General features: G+C 50.1%; 2 protein-coding genes across 3 annotated transcripts in view; both read right to left on the bottom strand.

Annotated features, from left to right (window-relative positions):
* ACY1 (aminoacylase 1) overlaps window positions 1-18,977 on the bottom strand; it is a 451,002-nt gene that overhangs the window by 104,648 nt on the left and 327,377 nt on the right. The gene's annotated exons all lie outside the window — the stretch shown is intronic.
* On the bottom strand, window positions 13,496-16,532 carry GPR62 (G protein-coupled receptor 62). Its single transcript, XM_073354872.2, has one exon. The coding sequence runs from the start codon at window positions 16,424-16,426 to the stop codon at window positions 15,200-15,202; it is 1,227 nt and encodes a 408-aa protein (XP_073210973.1). The 5' UTR covers window positions 16,427-16,532; the 3' UTR covers window positions 13,496-15,199.

Genomic DNA, 18,977 nt, shown 5'->3' with positions numbered 1-18,977 from the left:
CGGCGAGACACACTGGACTCATTGCAAAGCCCAGGCCAAGGCAGGATGCTGGCCTGGGCAGTGCAGACTCATGGCTCTGTCCCTTTCTCCATTCAGTCTGGCAGCATCGAGAAGTTTAGACCCATCAGTCCATGTGTCAAATCAAAGAGGGGATCCCTCCAAACAGGATGGCCTGGAAAGCCCCTCCAGAGACCCAATCAGCTAGCATCCCCCTGAGACCCTTCTCTATAGGGTATGAGCTGGAATCCCCTGGCAGAATATTGGCAGGACTCCCCAAATCCCCCATGGAGTCTTGGCTGGGATGCCCCGAGGCCCCCTTCAAGGGCAGCCTATCAGCAGCGCATTTGAAGCCAACCCCTTTAAACCTGCCAGAAACAGCTTTCCAGGGCAATCAGACCCACACTACTGCAGCTGCCTTAATTAATTAAATAGCAACACAATTATGCAAAGGGAAGGGGAGGGGAGAGTAACACAACAGAGGTTGTGAAGCCCCATGGGGCCGGTTTCCAAAGCAAGCTGGCTTGCCAAGCCAGCTGCTCACTGCTCTAGACTGAAGTGGGCCTTGACTCCCCAGCTGTGGGGAGGGGGGCATTTGATGGGAGTGAAGTGCTGCCAACCCGGGTAAAAAGGCTGGTGGAGCAGCACTGCCCCCACGCTGGCTTAGCGAGCAGTTGGGCAGGCTGCATTGTTCTGCCCGTAGTTACCGCTCAAAAGGACAGGACCCTCCCCCCGCGGCGTGTGACGCCCCTGCACAAGGGCTGTGCAAGCAGCAGCCATTCTTTGCTCTCGTGGGAGAAACCAAGGCCCTGCTCCGCAGAGGGATCTAACTCCCACGTGGATTTAGGCCCTGAGTCCGCATTGAAATCAACGGGAGTTCAGTGCCTAAATAGCTCTGAGGATGTAGGTCCGGCTTCCCAGAGCTGGAGCGGTTTGGGGGTCGTCCCTGGTGCAGCTGCTAGTGTTCGGGGGTAGGGAGAGAGTGGTATTTTGGTTTAACACCTTCTCTGTGTGAGGCTTTTGTGCGTGGGGAAGCATTATGGCCATCATCCCCGTTCCCCCCCACCCCCCGCACACTCTCCAAGGGGAGGGGGCTGTTCCTACTGCCCCAAGCCTCTTGGGAACGGGGGTCTCTTCCTGGTCACCATCTGTGATTGCCTGGGCTCAGCCTCCCTGGGTGGCGGGGGCTGGAGCAGGGCCAGGCGCTAGGACTGTGCAGACGGCCTGTGTGTGATGGAGATGCGGGGGCGAGCAGCCAGCAGATAAGAGGGAGAATGCAGCTGCCTTATCAGGAGCACGTGCAGCACTTTAGGGGGGTGCGCGTGGCTCCTTGCGTGGCTGGCAGGCAGCCCCGTGTTTGAGGCTTGCAGCCAGGGAAACAGCTCTGCTTCCTGCCTGGAGTGCTTAGTTACAACAGGGACACTGGGCCTGGGGCGGGGTCTGACTGCCAGCACGTGGAGCGGCTTGCTGCCCCCTCCCAGAACTGGTGGCAGGGCTGGGGCAAGTTAGGGCGGGGGTTGGGGGAGGGAGCCTCAGCTGTTGTGACCTGCACAGGATGTGCCGTGTTTGTCCTTGTTCCACAGGGCAGAAGCGACTTTGTCTGTACAAAGTGCAAGCTGGTCTCCATATTGGAAGAGAAGGTTCAAGGTCTGGAGAAACAAGTATCGACCCTAGAGACTAACCAATTTATTTGAGCATGAGCTTTCGTGAGCTACAGCTCACTTCATCAGATGTTTACCGTGGAAACAGCTACATCTGATGAAGTGAGCTGTAGCTCACGAAAGCTCATGCTCAAATAAATTGGTTAGTCTCTAAGGTGCCACAAGTCCTCCTTTTCTTTTTGCGAATACAGACTAACACGGCTGTTCCTCTGAAAAGTATCGACCCTGCGTTTCATAAGAGAAACTGAAGATTTCCTGGACAGACGTCAGGATATGCTTCTACAGGCACGACGTTCTGAAGATTCAGAGCAGGCTGCGCACCGGGGACAGGAGGATGGTGAAGAAATTTGGCAGCATGTGACCTCCAGAAGAAGAAAGGGGAGCGTCCATGTACCAGCAATGCAGATACAAATAAGCAACCGTTTTCATGTTCTCTCCACAGGTACGAATGCGGAGAGTGGACTAGATGATACATCTGAGGGAAGGGAGCAGAAGGAGACTCCACCGATTGGAAGGCATGAGATGCACTGTCCTAGGGATGGGGGTTCCATGACTGCTGCTCCCAAGAGAAGGAGGCGAGTGGTGGTGGTCGGGGACACCCTCCACAGGGGGACTGAATCATCTATCTGCCGCCCCGACTGGGAAAACCAAGAAGTCTGCTGCTTGCCAGGAGCTAGGATTCATGATGTGACAGAGAGACTGCCGAGACCCATCAAGCCCTTGGATTGCTACCCCTTCCTGCTTCTCCACATGGGCACCAATGATACTGCCAAGAATGACCTTGAGCAGATCACAGCAGACTACGTGGCTCTGGGAAGAAGGATAAAGGAGTTTGAGCATAAGTGGTATTCTCGTCCATCCTCCCTGTGGAAGGAAAAGGCCTGGGTAGAGACCATCGAATTGTGGAAGTCAACGAATGGCTACGCAGGTGGTGTCGGAGAGAAGGCTTTGGATTCTTTGACCATGGGATGGTGTTCCAAGAAGGAGGAGCGCTAGGCAGAGACGGGCTCTACCCAACGAAGAGAGGGAAGAGCATCTTTTCAAGCAGGCTGGCTAACCTAGTGAGGAGGGGTTTAAACTAGGTTCACTGGGGGAAGGAGACCAAAGCCCTGAGGTAAGTGGGGATGTGGGATACTGGGAGGAAGCACGAGCAGGAGAGCGCAAGAGGGGAGGGCTCCTGCCTCATATTGAGAAAGTGGGACGATCAGCGAGTTATCTTAAGTGCCTACACACAAATGGAAGAAGCCTGGGAAACAAGCAGGGAGAACTGGAAGTCGTGGCACAGTCAAGGAATTATGATGTGATTGGAATAACAGAGACTTGGTGGGATAACTCACATGACTGGAGTACTGTCATGGATGGATAAAAACTGTTCAGGAAGGACAGGCAGGGCAGAAAAGGTGGGGGAGTTGCATTGTACGTAAGAGAGCAGTATGACTTTCTAAGAGCTCCGGTATGAAACTGCAGAAAAACCTGAGAGTCTCTGGATTAAGTTTAGAAGTGTGAGCAACAAGGGTGATGTCGTGGTGGGAGTCTGCTATAGACCACCAGACCAGGGGGATGAGGTGGACAAGGCTTTCTTCCGGCAAGTAACGGAAGTTACTAGATCGCAGGCCCTGGTTCTCATGGGAGACTTCAATCACCCTGATATCTGCTGGGAGAGCAATACAGCGGTGCACAGACAATCCAAGAAGTTTTTGGAAAGTGTAGGGGACAATTTCCTGGTGCAAGTGTTGGAGGAACCAACTAGGGGCAGAGCTCTTCTTGACCTGCTGCTCACAAACTGGGAAGAATTAGTAGGGGAAGCAAAAGTGGATGGGAACCTGGGAGGCAGTGACCATGAGATGGTCGAGTTCAGGATCCTGACACAAGGAAGAAAGGAGAGCAGCAGAATACGGACCCTGGACTTCAGAAAAGCAGACTTTGACTCCCTCAGGGAACTGATGGGCAGGATCCCCTGGGAGAATAACATGAGGGGGATGTTGGCCAACCTAATAATTTCAAATTATGATTTGTAAGCAAAGTCTAAATGAGCTCTCCCTGACAGCTAGTGATGAGCTGGGGCTGGAGGGAAAGGCTTCAGGGCCAGATTGTATTTACATTCACACCTAATCTACCTAGGTATCCAGCAAACAGAGCTGTGTTGTCCAAGTGATAGATTCTGGCTGGGGTTGGGTTACAAATCACTTGAATGCGGGGGGGTGGGTGGGGGGGAGGGAGGGTAATGAAATGTTGTTGTTCTTATTGTATGAGTAAAGGGCAGTAGAACTGTACTTAGCCTGTGCTGATTGAGGGCATCAAGAGAGAGGGTGGGGACCTGTCCCTCTCCACTGTTTAAAGACAGAGCTGATTAGGCTCCATAGATAGTCTTTGTTCTGTTAAGTGACCACTACAGCTGAAATCACTGATAATCAGGTCTAAGTGCTTAGACCTGCTGGGGGACAGTGTTTCTGCGGAAGAGACAGCCCAGACTGCACTAGCAGCGAGGTTCCCCCACGGAGAGCTCAGCTGAAATCACTGAGACCCGGTGGAACCTCAAGAGACCAACTCACAGAGCTCACAGCGGCAGGTGGCAGCAGAAGGTGACGGCGCAGGGCCACTGGCAACAGAGCCATGGAGTGAACGGTGGCACAATGAACAACAGCGGCCAGAACGAACAGTGAGCAGCTGGAGGAATGAGCAAGGTGCCTTCTTGTCCTCCACCTGGGAGGTGAACTCGTGTGAAAGCACCTCGGAACTCTGAGTCTCCACTGACCAAGGACAAAACCGGTGGGTGTTAATGAGGCTGTTAAGAATGCTGGAGACACAACCCAGTTCATGTGGACAAACGCAGCTGTGGCATCCTACTTTCTATTTAAGCAAAAGATATCACACACTACAAACTGGAGGCCAATGTTAAGTGCATTGTCACTTGTTCATCCTGAAGTTGAACACTGGTTCCAAACAAGACCAGCAAATGCTCACTATCTTTCTGCAAGGAACTCAACTGACTGGCTAGACGTATGTGATGCAACAGTGAAAGACTTAACAGTTGAAAAAGTGAAGAACTCTCTCACCACATTCAAAAAATTTGCATATATGGCTGATGAATGCACCAATGCAAATGGGCATCAAGTATTAAGTCATTGTGTATGTTATCTTGATGTCAATGGTAGGCCAGTAGATGCATTTCTAGATATTCAAGTTATAGAAGACACATTGGCTCCATCTGTGACAACCCACATCTTAGAAGAGTTAAATGCTTGTCAATTGGACCACAAACAGATGGCTGCTTGTGCATTTGATGGAGCTGCAAACTTCTCTGGAAGGCATGGCGGAGTACAAGCTTTGTTCAGGAAAAGTGTAACCCCAATCTCTCCAATACACACTGTAGAGACCATCTACTCCAGCTAGCGCTAGTATGAGCTGCAGACTCTTCAAAAGACATTGAAAAAGCTATAAATTTAATGTCTTCGTTATGTCCTTTTTTCAGCAAGAGTTCAAAAAGACTGAATATCTTGGAAAATATAGAAGACATACTGGGACTGAAGTTCAAATTAGTCCAACCTGGGAAAACCCGCTGGCTTTCTCATGAGTGATCCTTGGCTGTTGTCTTAAAATTACTCCAGCTGTTATTACTGGCTTTGGAAAGTATCTACCAAGATGGGATGGATCTAAGTAGTGAGGCTGGTGGATTATTTTTGCTACTATGTTCAGAGAAGACTATTGCCAGTCTCTCTCTTGTCAGTCTACTGTTGAAACCACTTGCGTCATTAAATAATGCCATCCAGGCATCTGCTACAACAGATTTTTGTCTAGAAGCTACATTTGGATCAATCAGAGATCTATCCATTGAAAACATACTGGAAGAACCCTAAGCAAAGACTTCAGGCCAGAAGTTGACTAATGAAGGCATTTATATTGAATCCTTAAGTGAAGAGGACAAGAAGTGTTTGTTAAGGCAACTGAAAAAGTACAGACTTGATTCTTAAAAATCTACAACAGCGACTTCTAGATTCTACTCAACCTCCACGTAGCTTTTACAGATCCCTGTTCTATAAAACACCAATAGCTGAGTGGAGTGAGGCACTACCAGCAAGGGGGCTGCCATGTGCTCAGGACAGAATAGAGAATTTGAACACAGAGTGGAATATTATACGACGAATGAATGAAGATTTGACTTCAACTTCTTTTTTAACATCACTAGTGGCTCTACCTGATCTTTGTGCTTTGTTTCCTGGGATGAAAGAAGTAGGATTCATCTCTTGCTACTCCCAATCACAACAGCTACAGCTGAGCGTTCTTTTTCATCATTGAATAGAATTTTGTGTTCTGAAAGAAGTCGCCTTCTGCCTGATCATGTGAATGAACTAATGAGCATATCAAGTGAAGGAATGGAAGTTCTGGACACACGAGAAGCCACCAAAGATGAATGCATTGCATTCAAGAAGTTTATTAACAGAGTTGTGCAAAATTATAACAAGAAACCAAGAAGGATGTAGACATATTGCTTCATAGAAGGCTTGAGTAGCCAACTTTAATTTGAGTGATGATTTTAAAACAGGAGTTAAATCTAATAAAATGGTCATGAAACATTTTTCAGTTTTTTGTATGATGCCATACAGCTCACCTTCACCCTCACGGTCTCACCCCTCATAGGCCCTGATCCTCTCCCCCGCCCTCCATAAATTCAAACACCCGCCTAATTTCAATTCCTGGGGAAAACACTGGATACAGACTAATACGGCTACCACTCTGAAACCATTCCTTGTTAGAGGCTGAAAGCAGATCCCATGTAAATGCCATAGCAGGTGTGGCCGTGAAGCTGAGGAGGGTCCCAATGTAGAGTTATCTCCCGGAGCACGTGGAAACTTCTCTTTCCTGCCATGGTAACCATGTGGGCTGTGTTTGGTAAATATCCTGTCTGCTGGGTAATTAGCTAGCAATTGCAGGGCCCTCCAGCTCCCTGAGCAATTAATAGTAAGTGGGCCAGCCACCGATCTCTGCTGTACTGGTGTAAACTCAGAGTAAGGCAGGGGAGTTACTATGGAGATACACGCTGCAGGGGTAACGGAGTGGATGCTGAATGAAGCCTGCCCATCCAACCTTAATTTGGCCCCCTTGGGCGTGTGCCTTCTGACAGGCTTTAATGACACGAGCCTGTACCGTTTCCCTCCCCCCCCCCGAACACTGCCTCATTCAGTGCACAGCATGTATTCATTCTGGGGATGAATCAGCGTAGCATACAGCAGCCAGCCACTGTCTGCAGAACTTCAGCTGTGTTTGCTGCAGAAGGTGTGCCGTGAATGAAGCAAATCATGGGCAGTGCATGAACTGCCGAATTGGGGAGGCTAGTCCCTGTGTCCTCCCCCACTCCACACAGCTGCCCCTCCCACGCCTGCCCCTCCCACGCCCCAGCCTGTACGAGCACTCCTAGCCCCGGAGCACTGGGCAGGCAGCGTGGCCCCAGCATCCCCAGCCCCAGAGTGCCGGGTGGGTGGTGTGGCCCCAGCCACCCCGAGTCCCCAGCCCCAGGCTGGACTGTCCTACTCCAGGCCATGGGGGAAGAGCGGGAAGCAGGACGGGGTCAGGGGGAAAAGCGTGGGCAGGGCCATGCCTGGCTGTTTGGGGAGACTCAGTCTCCCCCGGCCTGTGTTCCCACCACCCGTGAAGCTAAGGCCTGGAGGAAGAGAATGGAAGGTCTCATGGTTGTGGTAGGTGAATGCTACCCTGGAGAATAGGGTCCCTATGTGATGCTAAGCAATTCACTTAGCTTAGACTTTTCACAGGTGGTCACTAACTATATGCACTTCATTTCCTGGGCTCCCAACTTGAGAGCCTGGGATTGCTTTGCAGCAGTGCAGAGCACTCAGAGCTGCCACTGAAGGCAGCAGGAGCTGTGGTTGGAACATAGAAAGTGCTAGACAATGCTAAGGACTCTAAAATATCAGGTCCTGGCTGTCTCCAATTGGGCATCCAATTTAGCGGACACTGTGATGTTAATCTCGCACCGCCTCAGTTCCCTCTCTGTAAGACAGGCTAACACCCGCTCGTCTCCCGGGGCATTGTGAAAATAAATTCCCAGAGAAGCTGTGACACACATGAGTACAGAGCGATGAACATCCATAGCAGTGTCGCCTATCCAGTCTGGCTTTCAGGCTAGCCACTGCCTCCAGGGCTGGCCCACAACATTTTGGCACCTGAGGGGGGGAGCTCAAATGATGCCCCCATGCCCCCTCGCTTGGACCAAAACTTTGAAAGGTCTCAAATCTGCCTTCTTCCTGTTCTACTCCTCTCATGGTACTGCTCTGCTACCTACCCCAATAAAGGAGAACTAACAACTTAAAATGCCTTGTTCAAAAATTTTAAGTTACACTTAACTTTCAAACCCCTGAACAGCAAATATTACTTTTCTTGTCTGCCTAGTAAACACTGGCATTTTTGTCTGTTTGAATAATCCAAGTGGTGCTTTCCGTGCCTTCTTGGTTGCAAAGATTTGAACTGCTTCCTGCTGAAGGTCTACAGTCTGGGCCAGCTCATGCTCTATTGAGATGGTTGCAAGGCCAACCAGCCTCTCCTGTGTCCTTGTGAAGTGTAGATGTGTTTTTATTAACTTCAGCTTGGAGAAGCTGCGTTCTCCACTGGCAACTGTTACAGGAAGTGTTAGAAGTATGCGCAGAGCTACAAAAGCCTTTGGAAAGAGCGTGGTCATCTTATTTGTGCACATATATTCCAGAACAGCCTTTGGAGTTGATACTGCTGAAGTGTATCTTGAAAGGGCTTTCAGTTCAACACCTAAATCACTCACATCAATATCGTGCATGTCATCATGTGTCAACACTGTCTCTAGTGCCCTGCATTGCTGGTGTGGGTCTTCTTCAGGTATAGTGAGGAGTTTTGGAATATCATACAACATCCCAAATATACTGCTGTGTTCCTTGAGCTGCATGAAATGTTCTTCAACTGACTGTATTGCACAATCTAGCCTCTGGTTAAAGAATTCAACTTTGAATTGTTGTTTGGGGTCTCTTATGGGGTTATCCCGTGCCTCGTAATCAAAATGTCTTCTTCTTCGGTGACTCTTGTATTGTTGAATGGGTGGGGAAATAGCTTCAGTGTCAAGTTCCTCTGCCAACTTCTGTGCACTCTTCAGAATGTTTTGAAATCCCTTACCTGACCGGTAAGACTGTAGGTATGACTTTGCTTTGTCCAGTTGTTCCATTGCTCCAGATATATCAAGGTCAACACCTTGGAGTCTCTTGCTTACAACATTTATTTCAAACAGTATATCATGCCACCTCACTAAGCCACACAGAAATTTGAAGTTCTGTATGTTTCTGGGGATTCCATTTCCCTCTGCCTCTGTTCTCCCACGAACAGTTCCTGTCACAGCATTATCCTCCATAATGGCAACTATGGTATCATCTATCTTCCCTATTTGGTGTTTGATAGGCTTTATCTCGTCCACTCAACTTTCCCATCATGTGGCACTCAGTGGTTTCAGTGTCAGAGAGGATGTTCCCAGATGTTGCTTCAAAATTTGCCATTGATGAGTTGATGCAGAGAAAAATACACAGATGTTTTGAATTACATTTAAAAGTTCAGCAGCCGCACTAGAAGCTGATGCTGCATCACTGACCACCAAGTTCAATGAATGAGACAAATGCATGGGACAAAAAAAGCTCGAGGGTTTAACTCTCGGATCCATGTCTGCACTCCTCTGTTCTTTCCTCTCATGTTGGCACCATTATTGTAGCCCTGACCTCTCATGTCAGCTATCGCAATTCCCATATCTTCCAGCTTTTTAAAAGCACATTTGTCATACCAGCTCCTGTAGTATCATCAATGTCAATAAATTCTAGAAAATGCTCTCTGACAGTCACCACTGCAGGGACATTTTCACTAGGTTCTGTTGTTGTTACAAGACACACCATTAAAGTCATTCGTTCCATATGGCTGATGTTAGGTGTGCAGTCCAGAATAACGGAGTAATATCTTGCTGACTTCGGCTCTGCCACAATCTTCTGTTTCACTTTTGTTGCCAGTAACTGTATGATCTCATTTTGAATTGTTTTTCCAAGGTAGTGGTGTGTGTACATTTCTTGCGCGGTGACTCTTCTTAGATGCTCCTGGAATACAGCATCAAACTCAGCCATCAGCTCCACAATTTTAAGGGAGTTTCCCTAGTTTGGCACATACAGCTGATCTGAAGTGCCAGGCAGTGCTAGGTTTTTTGGTAGCAAGCATTCTCACAAGGGCAATGAGCCTTTTCAGAACATTTTGCCAGTAAAGAGACTCTGATGCAATCTTCACTTGATGCTGATCATCTATGGTGGCCTTTAACCTTAGTCTCATCTCAAGCTCTTTCCACCTATGGAATGCTCTCTGGCGATTTGCTGCCTTCTCATGGCATGCCAGATTTCTAGCCAGATTTTTCCAGTCCTTTGCTCCTGTCGAACCCCATGTGGCTGGAACATTAAACTGGAAGAGTTTGCAACAAAAACAGTATGCAGCATTCTGGATTTTTGAGTACATAAGCCATGGCCTCTCCACTTTGTCACCATTGGGGATTTCACACCAGTAATGTGTTGGATGGAAACTTCTATTTTCATTGTCTTTGGGGAACATGAAGTTTTTCACTTGCTTTGGCCCATGCAGTACAAGGAAGTCCCTCAGGCTACTGCTCAAGTGGGTCTACAATCCTGGATCATCTAGACTCAAGGAACTCAGCAGCAGCTGTTTCTTGCGCCTCCACCACACTCTTCTCCGATCTACACTTTTCTTCAGGAATGTGCAGGCTTACGTCCATTTGAGATGAAGATAGGGATGCTGCAGTAGCTGCCAGGTCACCTGCACTCTGACTAACTGGAAAATCAGGCATCTCCTCACCACTCACATCCTCACTGAGGCCGGAAGGCTCACCATGAACATTTGTGTCTATATATCTCAGGAGAGCTCCTTCCTGCTTCGATAGAAAAGCTTCCTTTGCTTTCTTTCTTTTTCTGAATGCTGCCCCAGAGGGGCGTTTTCTTTTTACACTCATGACTGCTGTTCTGTGCCGGCTGTAGTGGCTCTCAACACTCAGTTGAAGGGGAAAAATAAGCAAGCTGGTAGCAGGGCCTGAGTGAGGGAAGATATCAGCGTCTTAAGGGCCTAACTGGCTCCTACTGCTTCAGTTGACTGCCTGGTCTCCTCCAGTGGGTTCAGGGAAGCAGCAGAAACAGGAAGCTCCCTGAGAAGCTCGTGTTAATCAGTCTAGGCTCCTGGGGGTGCTAGAGAGGTACATAAGAGGCTCCTCCTCCTCTCTCTCCCTGCAGCTCCTGCTGCTTTCTGCTGTTCCCTCTCACCTTTTCTCCTGCCTGCCTGTTATGTCTCTTGTGCCCTCCTTCCTCCAGCACAGCACTCCACCATCTCTGTGCATCTAGAGCAGAGAGAATACATGTGCACCAGCAGCAGACACAATATTCTACACTCTGGGTCCTAGTGGTGTGTCCTCCCCGGCCCAGTCTGGCACCTGAGGCGGCCGCCTCAGTTTGCCTCATGGTAAGGCCAGCCCTGACTGCCTCAGCTCTTCCTCGCTGAGGTTGGGTTTACCAAACTCCCAACCTGGCTTGGTTGCTGTGGGGACCTGGGCCTCCAGCTCAGTCATAAGAAAAAGTCCACCCCTTCCAGCGTATCGACAAAACGTCTCCCACGCCCTGTGCATAGGCGCCAACTCCGTGGGTGCTCTGGGGCTGGAGCACCCACGGGGAAAAGTTAGTGAGTGCTCTGCACCTACTGGCAGCCAAGCTCCCCTCTGCCCCGCCTCCTCCTTCTCCTTCCCCCCTCCCCGAGCGTACCGCATCCCCACTCCTCTACCTACCTCCCAGCGTTTCCCCTGGCCTCTGCCAAACAGCTGTTTGGCAGAGTGCTGGGAGGGAGGGGGAGGAATGGGAACGTGGTGCGCTCAGGGGAGGAGGCGGGGCCGGGGTTGGGATTTAGGGAAGGAGTTGGAATAGGGGCAGGGAGGGGGCGGAGTTGGGGCGGGGACTTTGGGGAACGGATTGGAACGGAGGCAGGACAGGGCTGGGAAGAGGCAGCGCAGGGGCGGGGCCGCATGGAAGGGGTAGAGTGGGGGTGGGGCCGGAGGCAGGGGTGGGGTCGAGCACCCACGGAAAAGAGGGGAAGTCCACAAGTGGGGAGAAGACAGAGCTGCTTTCCCACGATGAACCAGATAAGGGACCCTTGCACTGTGACCCTAGGCTTGGTGTCAGCCTGGGGATGCTTTCTGTTGTGCTTGTCTAGGAAAGTGTACACCTGGCTCACCATGTTTCCCCATGTTGTACCAAGAAATGCCAACTGTGCTGACACTAAATGGGAGGGGAAGAAGGAGCTGGCTGGAGGGCTTGGAGAGAGCAGAGGGGGCTGCAAAAGGAAAGTGAAGATAACTTTTGCTCATCTGTACTAGGTCGAAGGCATGGAAAGGCTCCTGGCTTCTTTCGGCCCAGTGCCGCAGACTGGCTGGTGCGATCACAGAAAGGGCTGAATGATGCAGGGGGATGAGTCATCCCCCTCTTATGTACTTCTCTAGCACCCCCAGGAGCCTGGACTGATTAACACCAGGTTCTCAGGGAGCTTCCTGTTTCTGCTGCTTCCCTGAACCCACTGGAGGAGAACAGGCAGTCAACTGAAGCAGTAGGAGCCAGTTAGGCCCTTAAGACACTGATATCTTTCCTCACTCAGGCCCTGCTACCAGCTTGCTTATTTGTCAATAATAAAGGGACTCTGTGAAACACAAACCTGTGGAAAGTACTTAGTGGGGAGAATATCTTCGGGTGGCTAGACACAGGGAATTGGTGGCAGAAATGACTCACCAGGAGGCTCTAACATAAGGCCCAAACTCAGTTCTGTTATTATTTTTACAGCTTCGTCTCACTCAGAAATGGGAGACTAGAATCTCTAGGAAATAGAGCCGTGAAATGCCCATTATGGCATGATGTTGTCTGTTACCCCTTGCTTAGTTATCAGATGTTCTAGGCCTGGATTCACCATGTTATGAGTGCAAAGTCGCTGTGAAGTGGCACAGATACTGACAGGGGGAAGCAACAGGGGTCTGGATTGCGGAGGGAGGTGAGGAGAGCTGGCAGCATAATCACTCTTTCCTCAGGAGTCTTTAATTCTAATTGTATTTTTGGTTTCACACAAAGTGTGACCCTAAGATAGTTGTGATCTGTGTGACAGATCACAACGATACATTGACAGAAGCCCCTCCCCCTGCCAAACCCATTTAAAAGTGTCCACAGAGGGATTTGCACCAGTTTAACTGGCTTTAGCTAAACCACTGCCAGCGTTGAGTGTGGATAAGGCCTAGGGATTGCAACGTGCTTTAAGAACATGGATGAATGAGCCTTCCATGAAGTTGGTTAGTAGTTCTGTCCTCCTCTTACCAAGGCTGAGTCCCTTGCACCACCAAGCCTGTCGGGTCCCACCTTTCCCAGAGCATCTTGGACATCTTGCAGCATCTCAGACACCCCCCAGTGCGGGAGATGCCTTCCCCACCAGGTCTCACCCAGAAAGGAGGGTCGGTTAGATCTGATCAGCAAAGCGCCTGTTAAACTGGCCTCGTGGCACTGCACAGCTGCGTTGAGTCATAGCTGCTGTGTTTGCTGACACAAAGCCCCAAGCGTGAGAGGGAGGCTGATCTGCCTTGTGCATCCCTCGGGCAGTTGCCAGTGAAGCTCTTGTTCCAGGCGCTTTCTGAGTAACGAGATGTACCGAACCAGGCAGGAAGGATGAGGCTTTGATTTCCAGGGAGCAGCTTGAACTGCCAGGGACGGGGGTTAAAATACAACCTTGCAAATGGAGCCAATTTGCTTATGGATGGGGAAAAAGCCCCAACTTGCTAGGGCTGGGAGGGTGGGGGAGAAAAAGTTCTAGGGGGAGTGGGTGGCTAATGTCCCTTTGGCAATCCCAGTAAAGGAAGAGGCACCTTCCCACACTGTGCCGGGAGGAGAGGAAAAGGGGACTCTGCCTCTTTTTCAAAACAAACAAAGCTTCTTAGCCTGGTGCTTCCTTTGCCTCTATTAATAGACAGCTGTTGAAATACACCTGTTGAAAAGACATTAGCGGTCGCTTAAAAAATAATTACAAATGCCTCTGAAGCTAGGTGGGGTGAGGAAGACACCCAATAAAGGACACCTAGGTGCAGAGCCTCAAAAGGTATTTAGGCTCCTAAATCCCATTGATTTCAACCAAAGTTAAGAGCCTAAATACCTTTGGGGATCTGGCCCTTCACATTTACTGCTGGCTGTCTCTGCAGAGAAACACGTGAAGGGTCTCCTGAAATGCCCCCTCCCCACCTGAGACAGGGAGCTCAATGAACTGCTGGTGTGTAACGTGAATGAAATCAGGGGAGTCGTGGTATTACGGCCTTTGTTATCATCCCCTGCTATTGTTTCTATAGCACCTAAAGCATGCTAGCTCTTTTGCCACCCCTGAAATCAGCGGTGTTGCCCCACGGATTAATTTGGCCCACATGCCATGGAATAGCACCTCACTCTCTTCGTTTCTCCCTGCCAACCTGCATTTGTCACAGCCAGCCATTGAAGGAGCTGCCTTCGCTTTGGATTAGGCCGTCTGGCCCTGCAGGAGCCTTAAGGCAGGCCGGCACCTACCACCCACTGCTGTCACTTGGCTCCTGTCACAGCTTTGGGTGTCAGTTTCACCTGCCTTCCCAGAGGGCAATAGCTTGGGAGCGATCACTGTGGAGCAAAGCTCTGCTCCTGCAGAACGAGGGGCTGCTATCTAAATACCTCAGTGGGTCGATAAACCCTGCAGTCTGGCTTCCTTATCAATGGCCTGTTCTCTGATCCCATGAGCCGGCACAAGGGTGAGTCCAGAGAAGTAACCCAAACCCTTTTTTAAAAGGGCCCATCCCTCACAATTAAGGCAATTTACTGCTGCCCAGCTAGCCCTCATTCCTGGAACGGCTGAGCCCTAAACCAGAGGGAGGCAGTGTTGCCTAGTGGTCTGAGCAAAGGATGTAGAAATAGAAGGGGCCTGAAGTCCTCCTACCTCCATCCCCCACAACCGAGGCACTGACGCACTAGTGACCTCTGGCATATCACTTGATCTCCCTGGACCTCCATCAAAAGATCTATTTATCCAGAAGACTAAGCAAAAGCAGAACCTCCCTGATGGCTCAGATGCTGCAGCTGGAGTTTGGTGCTCGTGACATGTCAGTGTCAGGGAAAACGCTGGGAGAGGAAGAGAATTAGTTCTAGTGAGCGCCTTTGTCCTTTTCCAGCTCCCTGCCTTCTTGCTTTCTCCCTCTTTGGCTCCCACCCATGATACCTGGCTGACCCAACATTTCCGGCCCAAGCCACAGAAATAGCCTTTCACTGGATTTACTCTAGATGAAGGAAAATTCTTCCAAAGCCATAACCCCGACCCCCCCACACCAGGTCAAAAAAGGGTTGGTGAGTCCTTCGGATTAGCTGAAACCCTGCTTCTATCCTTCTCCTAGCGAAGGCCAGGATATGGAGAGCAGGGAAATGAAGTTGACCCCAACCCACTGTGCTTCCTCAGTTGGTTTCTTCTGGGATTTGGCCTGGAATTCTGAAGCCCATCATGGTCTGGTCCAAAGTGTTCCTGGGGCTGGAGTTGACATAACTGGATCGGGTCTCCAGCGTGCAGCTGGTCCTCTGTAGGAACTGAAGGAAGTTCTCCTGTACGGAACCCTCCGGGCTGGAGACACAGAGCTCCTGGCTCAAGGGTCTGTTGAGGCAGCTCCGTCCCAGCCTAGACAGCTCTTCCCGTATCTGACGGTTCAGTAACCCATAGAAAAAAGGGTTGATAGCGAAGGAGGAGTAGGCAAGCCAGGTGACAACCGTCTCCCCATGGCCCCTGCCCGGGCTGACAGAGTTAATGGAGCAGAATAAATGGAAGGAGAAGAATGGCAACCAGCAGCACAAGAATTGACCCACAATGAGGACCACAGTCATGGCAGCTTTTCCTCCTCCAAACATCCGCTCTGGGGACAGTCTGGGAGGCAGGTTTCTGGTAGTAATGATAGTGACTTGGCTGTTAATAGACTCCGATCGCTGCCGTGGGGCAGCGGTCCAAGACGGGATGGGTACATGCTGCAAGGAGGCAATCCGGGCCACTTTGTAGATGCTGCAATAGACAACAAAGATGACCAAGGTAGGCAGGAAGAAGCAGAGGGTGCTGAAGACAATGACAAAGACCTTCTTGTGGGCCCCAGGGCTCCAGGACACAGTGCATTTACTGGCACTTGTGGCCCCGTTGTCTTGAGGCCACCCCACTAATGCCAAGACTGTGATCAGGATCGACTTAATCCAGATGAAGACCACCACTGTGACCGCCAGCCCAACGGTCATCTTGACCTCATACCGCATGGGGTGAACAATGTAGTAATATCTCTCCACGCTGATGACCGAGATGGTGAGAATGGAGGCGCTGATGAAGCAGATGTTCAAGAAGATTAAGGTCTGGCACTCTGCGATGCTGTAGATCACCCTGTTGAAGCAAGAGGAGCTGGAAATGATCCCCAGTGGCATCAGGAAGATGGCGGACAACAGATCCACCAGGCAGAGGTGGCAGACAAAGATGAACTTCCTCAGCAGAGGGGTCTTGAGGATGACCACCATCACTGCCACATTGGCAACCAGGGCTATGAGGTTCAGCAGGACCATGAAGAAAAGGCCAATGGCCTCCTGGAATTGGGACACCTCTGGTAGAGAGGAAGTGTCTAGCCCCTGAGTAGCATTAAGCCCAGTTCTGTCTGCCATTGTGCCTCAGGGCTACTCTGAGATCTCCAGCACCGGGGAAGCAGGAACAAGTTGTCAGTGTCTCCTAGCAGGAAATGTCACCACCCCCATCTTTTTCCCAGGTGGATCTTCTTCCCTGTGGGGAGAAAGGAGGGGAGCAAAATTGAGAAGCATTGCAAGTGAGCAATGAGAATGTCTTGCAAGTGACTCTAACCCCGAATGACCCTGGGGGATGACATGAGCACCTCACCTTTCTGCTCGTGCGGGGTCCCAAGGTTAGGAGCAACTTGGCAATTCCTGTTCTTCAAGCCAACAGAGAGAGGCGAGATGCTAGAGGTGACACTATAGGGTGAGGCTTGGGGAAGAATCGCAAGCCAAGCTAGGAGAGCCTTCTCAGTGCTACAACAGCCCTCTCTTCCACTGCCCCAGTGCAGGGCTACAGACTTGCTGGCCACCAGCAAGGAGGGCAGAGAGAATGTCTGGCTGCCAGAAACCAGCAGCCACTAGCAGGAGCGGATCAGTCCTGTCCAGGCATGGGTAACCCCCTCCCCAGCGAGGGCCTCATTCCAGACCAAAGCAGGCTCCATCGCTGCCCATGGCTTCTCCACTGAGATTGCCATTGAGGGGGCAAATTGTGCCCATTGCTTTGCTTTGTGCTGTGGATACCTCTCCATTAAGAACTGGCCTGGGACCAGCTGCTTCTCCCATACAGACGGCCAGGCAGTCATAACATGGGGCCACAACCTATTGTGTTCAGGAGGTGACCATGTCGGGTCCTTTGCCGCCCACCGCACAACATTAGAGTCACCTACCGAGTATTGTATCACCGTTAGGGCCTAGTTAAACCTTGCTTCAGGCTCCTCATCAGTAAACACTCAAGCTAGATTGGAACAGGGACCTCGACCACAAGTCCCATATCCTGCCCCAATTCCCGGAGACATTTCTCTGGTTTTCCAGTGGAAGTGAAAGGAGACAAATAAGAGGGGACAAGATAAACGTCTATAAAATAATGACTGGAATGGAGAAGGAAGAGCGGGAGCTTCTGTCCTCTCTGCCTCAGGACAGAAGAGCCTGGCGATGTTCAATGAAACTGAAAGGTGGGAAATTCAAAACCAATCAATGGATATACCTTTTCCACACAGCATGCAATTAGCCAGGGGAACCCATTGCCACAGGAAGTCACAGGGGCTTCACTAATTTAGCAAGACTAAAAAGGGGATTGGACACTTACATGGATAACCAGATCCCAAGTTATCACAAATAATGAGAATATATATTTGCGACACCTATTAAACCTCCTACGTAAGGGCTTAAGCCAGTCTCTAAATACACAGGACGAGGAGGTCTCCTGCACTTTCCTCTAGGAGAGACAGGACACTGGGCTAGATGGTTCGGATCCCATCTGGCAGTTGCTATGCTCCTATGGTGGTGAATTCAGGGCATGGCTCTCCCCACAGCCTCATTCCAGCTTTAATGCTGTTGTATTTGGTAGTTTCTTCCCACACCCAGTTTTGATTTCTTCTAACAACCCTGCCTCCCCCATCACCATCTTGAGCCGAGCCAGCTTCGGCACCAAGCTCCCAGCTGTGCCCTCCCTAGCACAGGGTCTGGTCGCACTTCCCTGCTCCCCAGTTTCCATAGCTTTGATTTTTTCTTTAAACACGGCACCTTTTGGCTCCCCGAGGGGACTTTCTAAATTAAGGATCAAACACATTCCCTGCACCTGTGGGGCTGTAAATCCACATAACCACTCAGTGCAGGTGGTCTCAGAGAGCAGGCCAAGGAGGCACTGGTACTCCACACCCCTCAGGAGTCTGCCAGAAATTAACCCTTCCCATGTGGGCTCAGGAGCGGTGGGAAAGCTGGAAAAGGTGTCTGGCCTGTGAAAGAAATGCCTAAAACAACATTTAGGGTGAGAAATTACTACTTGTGACCAGTTTCTTTAGGGTCTTAAACTTACATTGCGGTGTTTGTTTTATTTGCTGGGTAATTTGTGTTGGTCTGTTTGCTATCCCTAGCAATCACTTAAAATCAATCTTCTGTAGTTAATAAACTTGTTTTTGTTTTCTCTAAACCCAGTTTGTGGAATTTAGAACTTGGGGGTGGGTGAAGCTGTGCATATCTTCTTCCACATTAAGGGAGGAGGTGAATTTCAATAAGCTTATGCTGTACAGCTCAAGTTGCAGTGGGGGAGGTTTAGATTGGATATTAGGAAAAACTTTTTCACTAAGAGGGTGGTGAAACACTGGAATGCGTTACCTAGGGAGGTGGTAGAATCTCCTTCCTTAGAGGTTTTTAAGGTCAGGCTTGACAAAGCCCTGGCTGGGATGATTTAATTGGGAATTGGTCCTGCTTCGAGCAGGGGGTTGGACTAGATGACCTTCTGGGGTCCCTTCCAACCCTGATATTCTATGATTCTACAGCTCTCTGTGCAGCACAGTACAATACAATTTTGGGTTTGCAGCCCAGAGGAGGTGTGCACTTGAGTGCTGGGCAATTCCCTAGCTGAGTCTTCCCATACAGAGCTGATTTCAGTGTCGGTGTCTTTCTGCAGCTGGGTGTGTCCCTACCT

This window comes from Lepidochelys kempii, chromosome 7 (assembly GCF_965140285.1).
Source record: "Lepidochelys kempii isolate rLepKem1 chromosome 7, rLepKem1.hap1, whole genome shotgun sequence".
Classification (NCBI taxonomy): Eukaryota; Metazoa; Chordata; order Testudines; family Cheloniidae; genus Lepidochelys; species Lepidochelys kempii.
Note: the sequence above shows the minus strand (reverse complement) of the source record. Positions and strands in the feature narration are given on the sequence as shown.

What these genes read in the sequence shown, in the direction of transcription:
- GPR62 (XM_073354872.2), bottom strand. Translation starts at nt 16,426, where the DNA reads ATGGCAGACAGAACTGGGCTTAATGCTACTCAGGGGCTAGACACTTCC.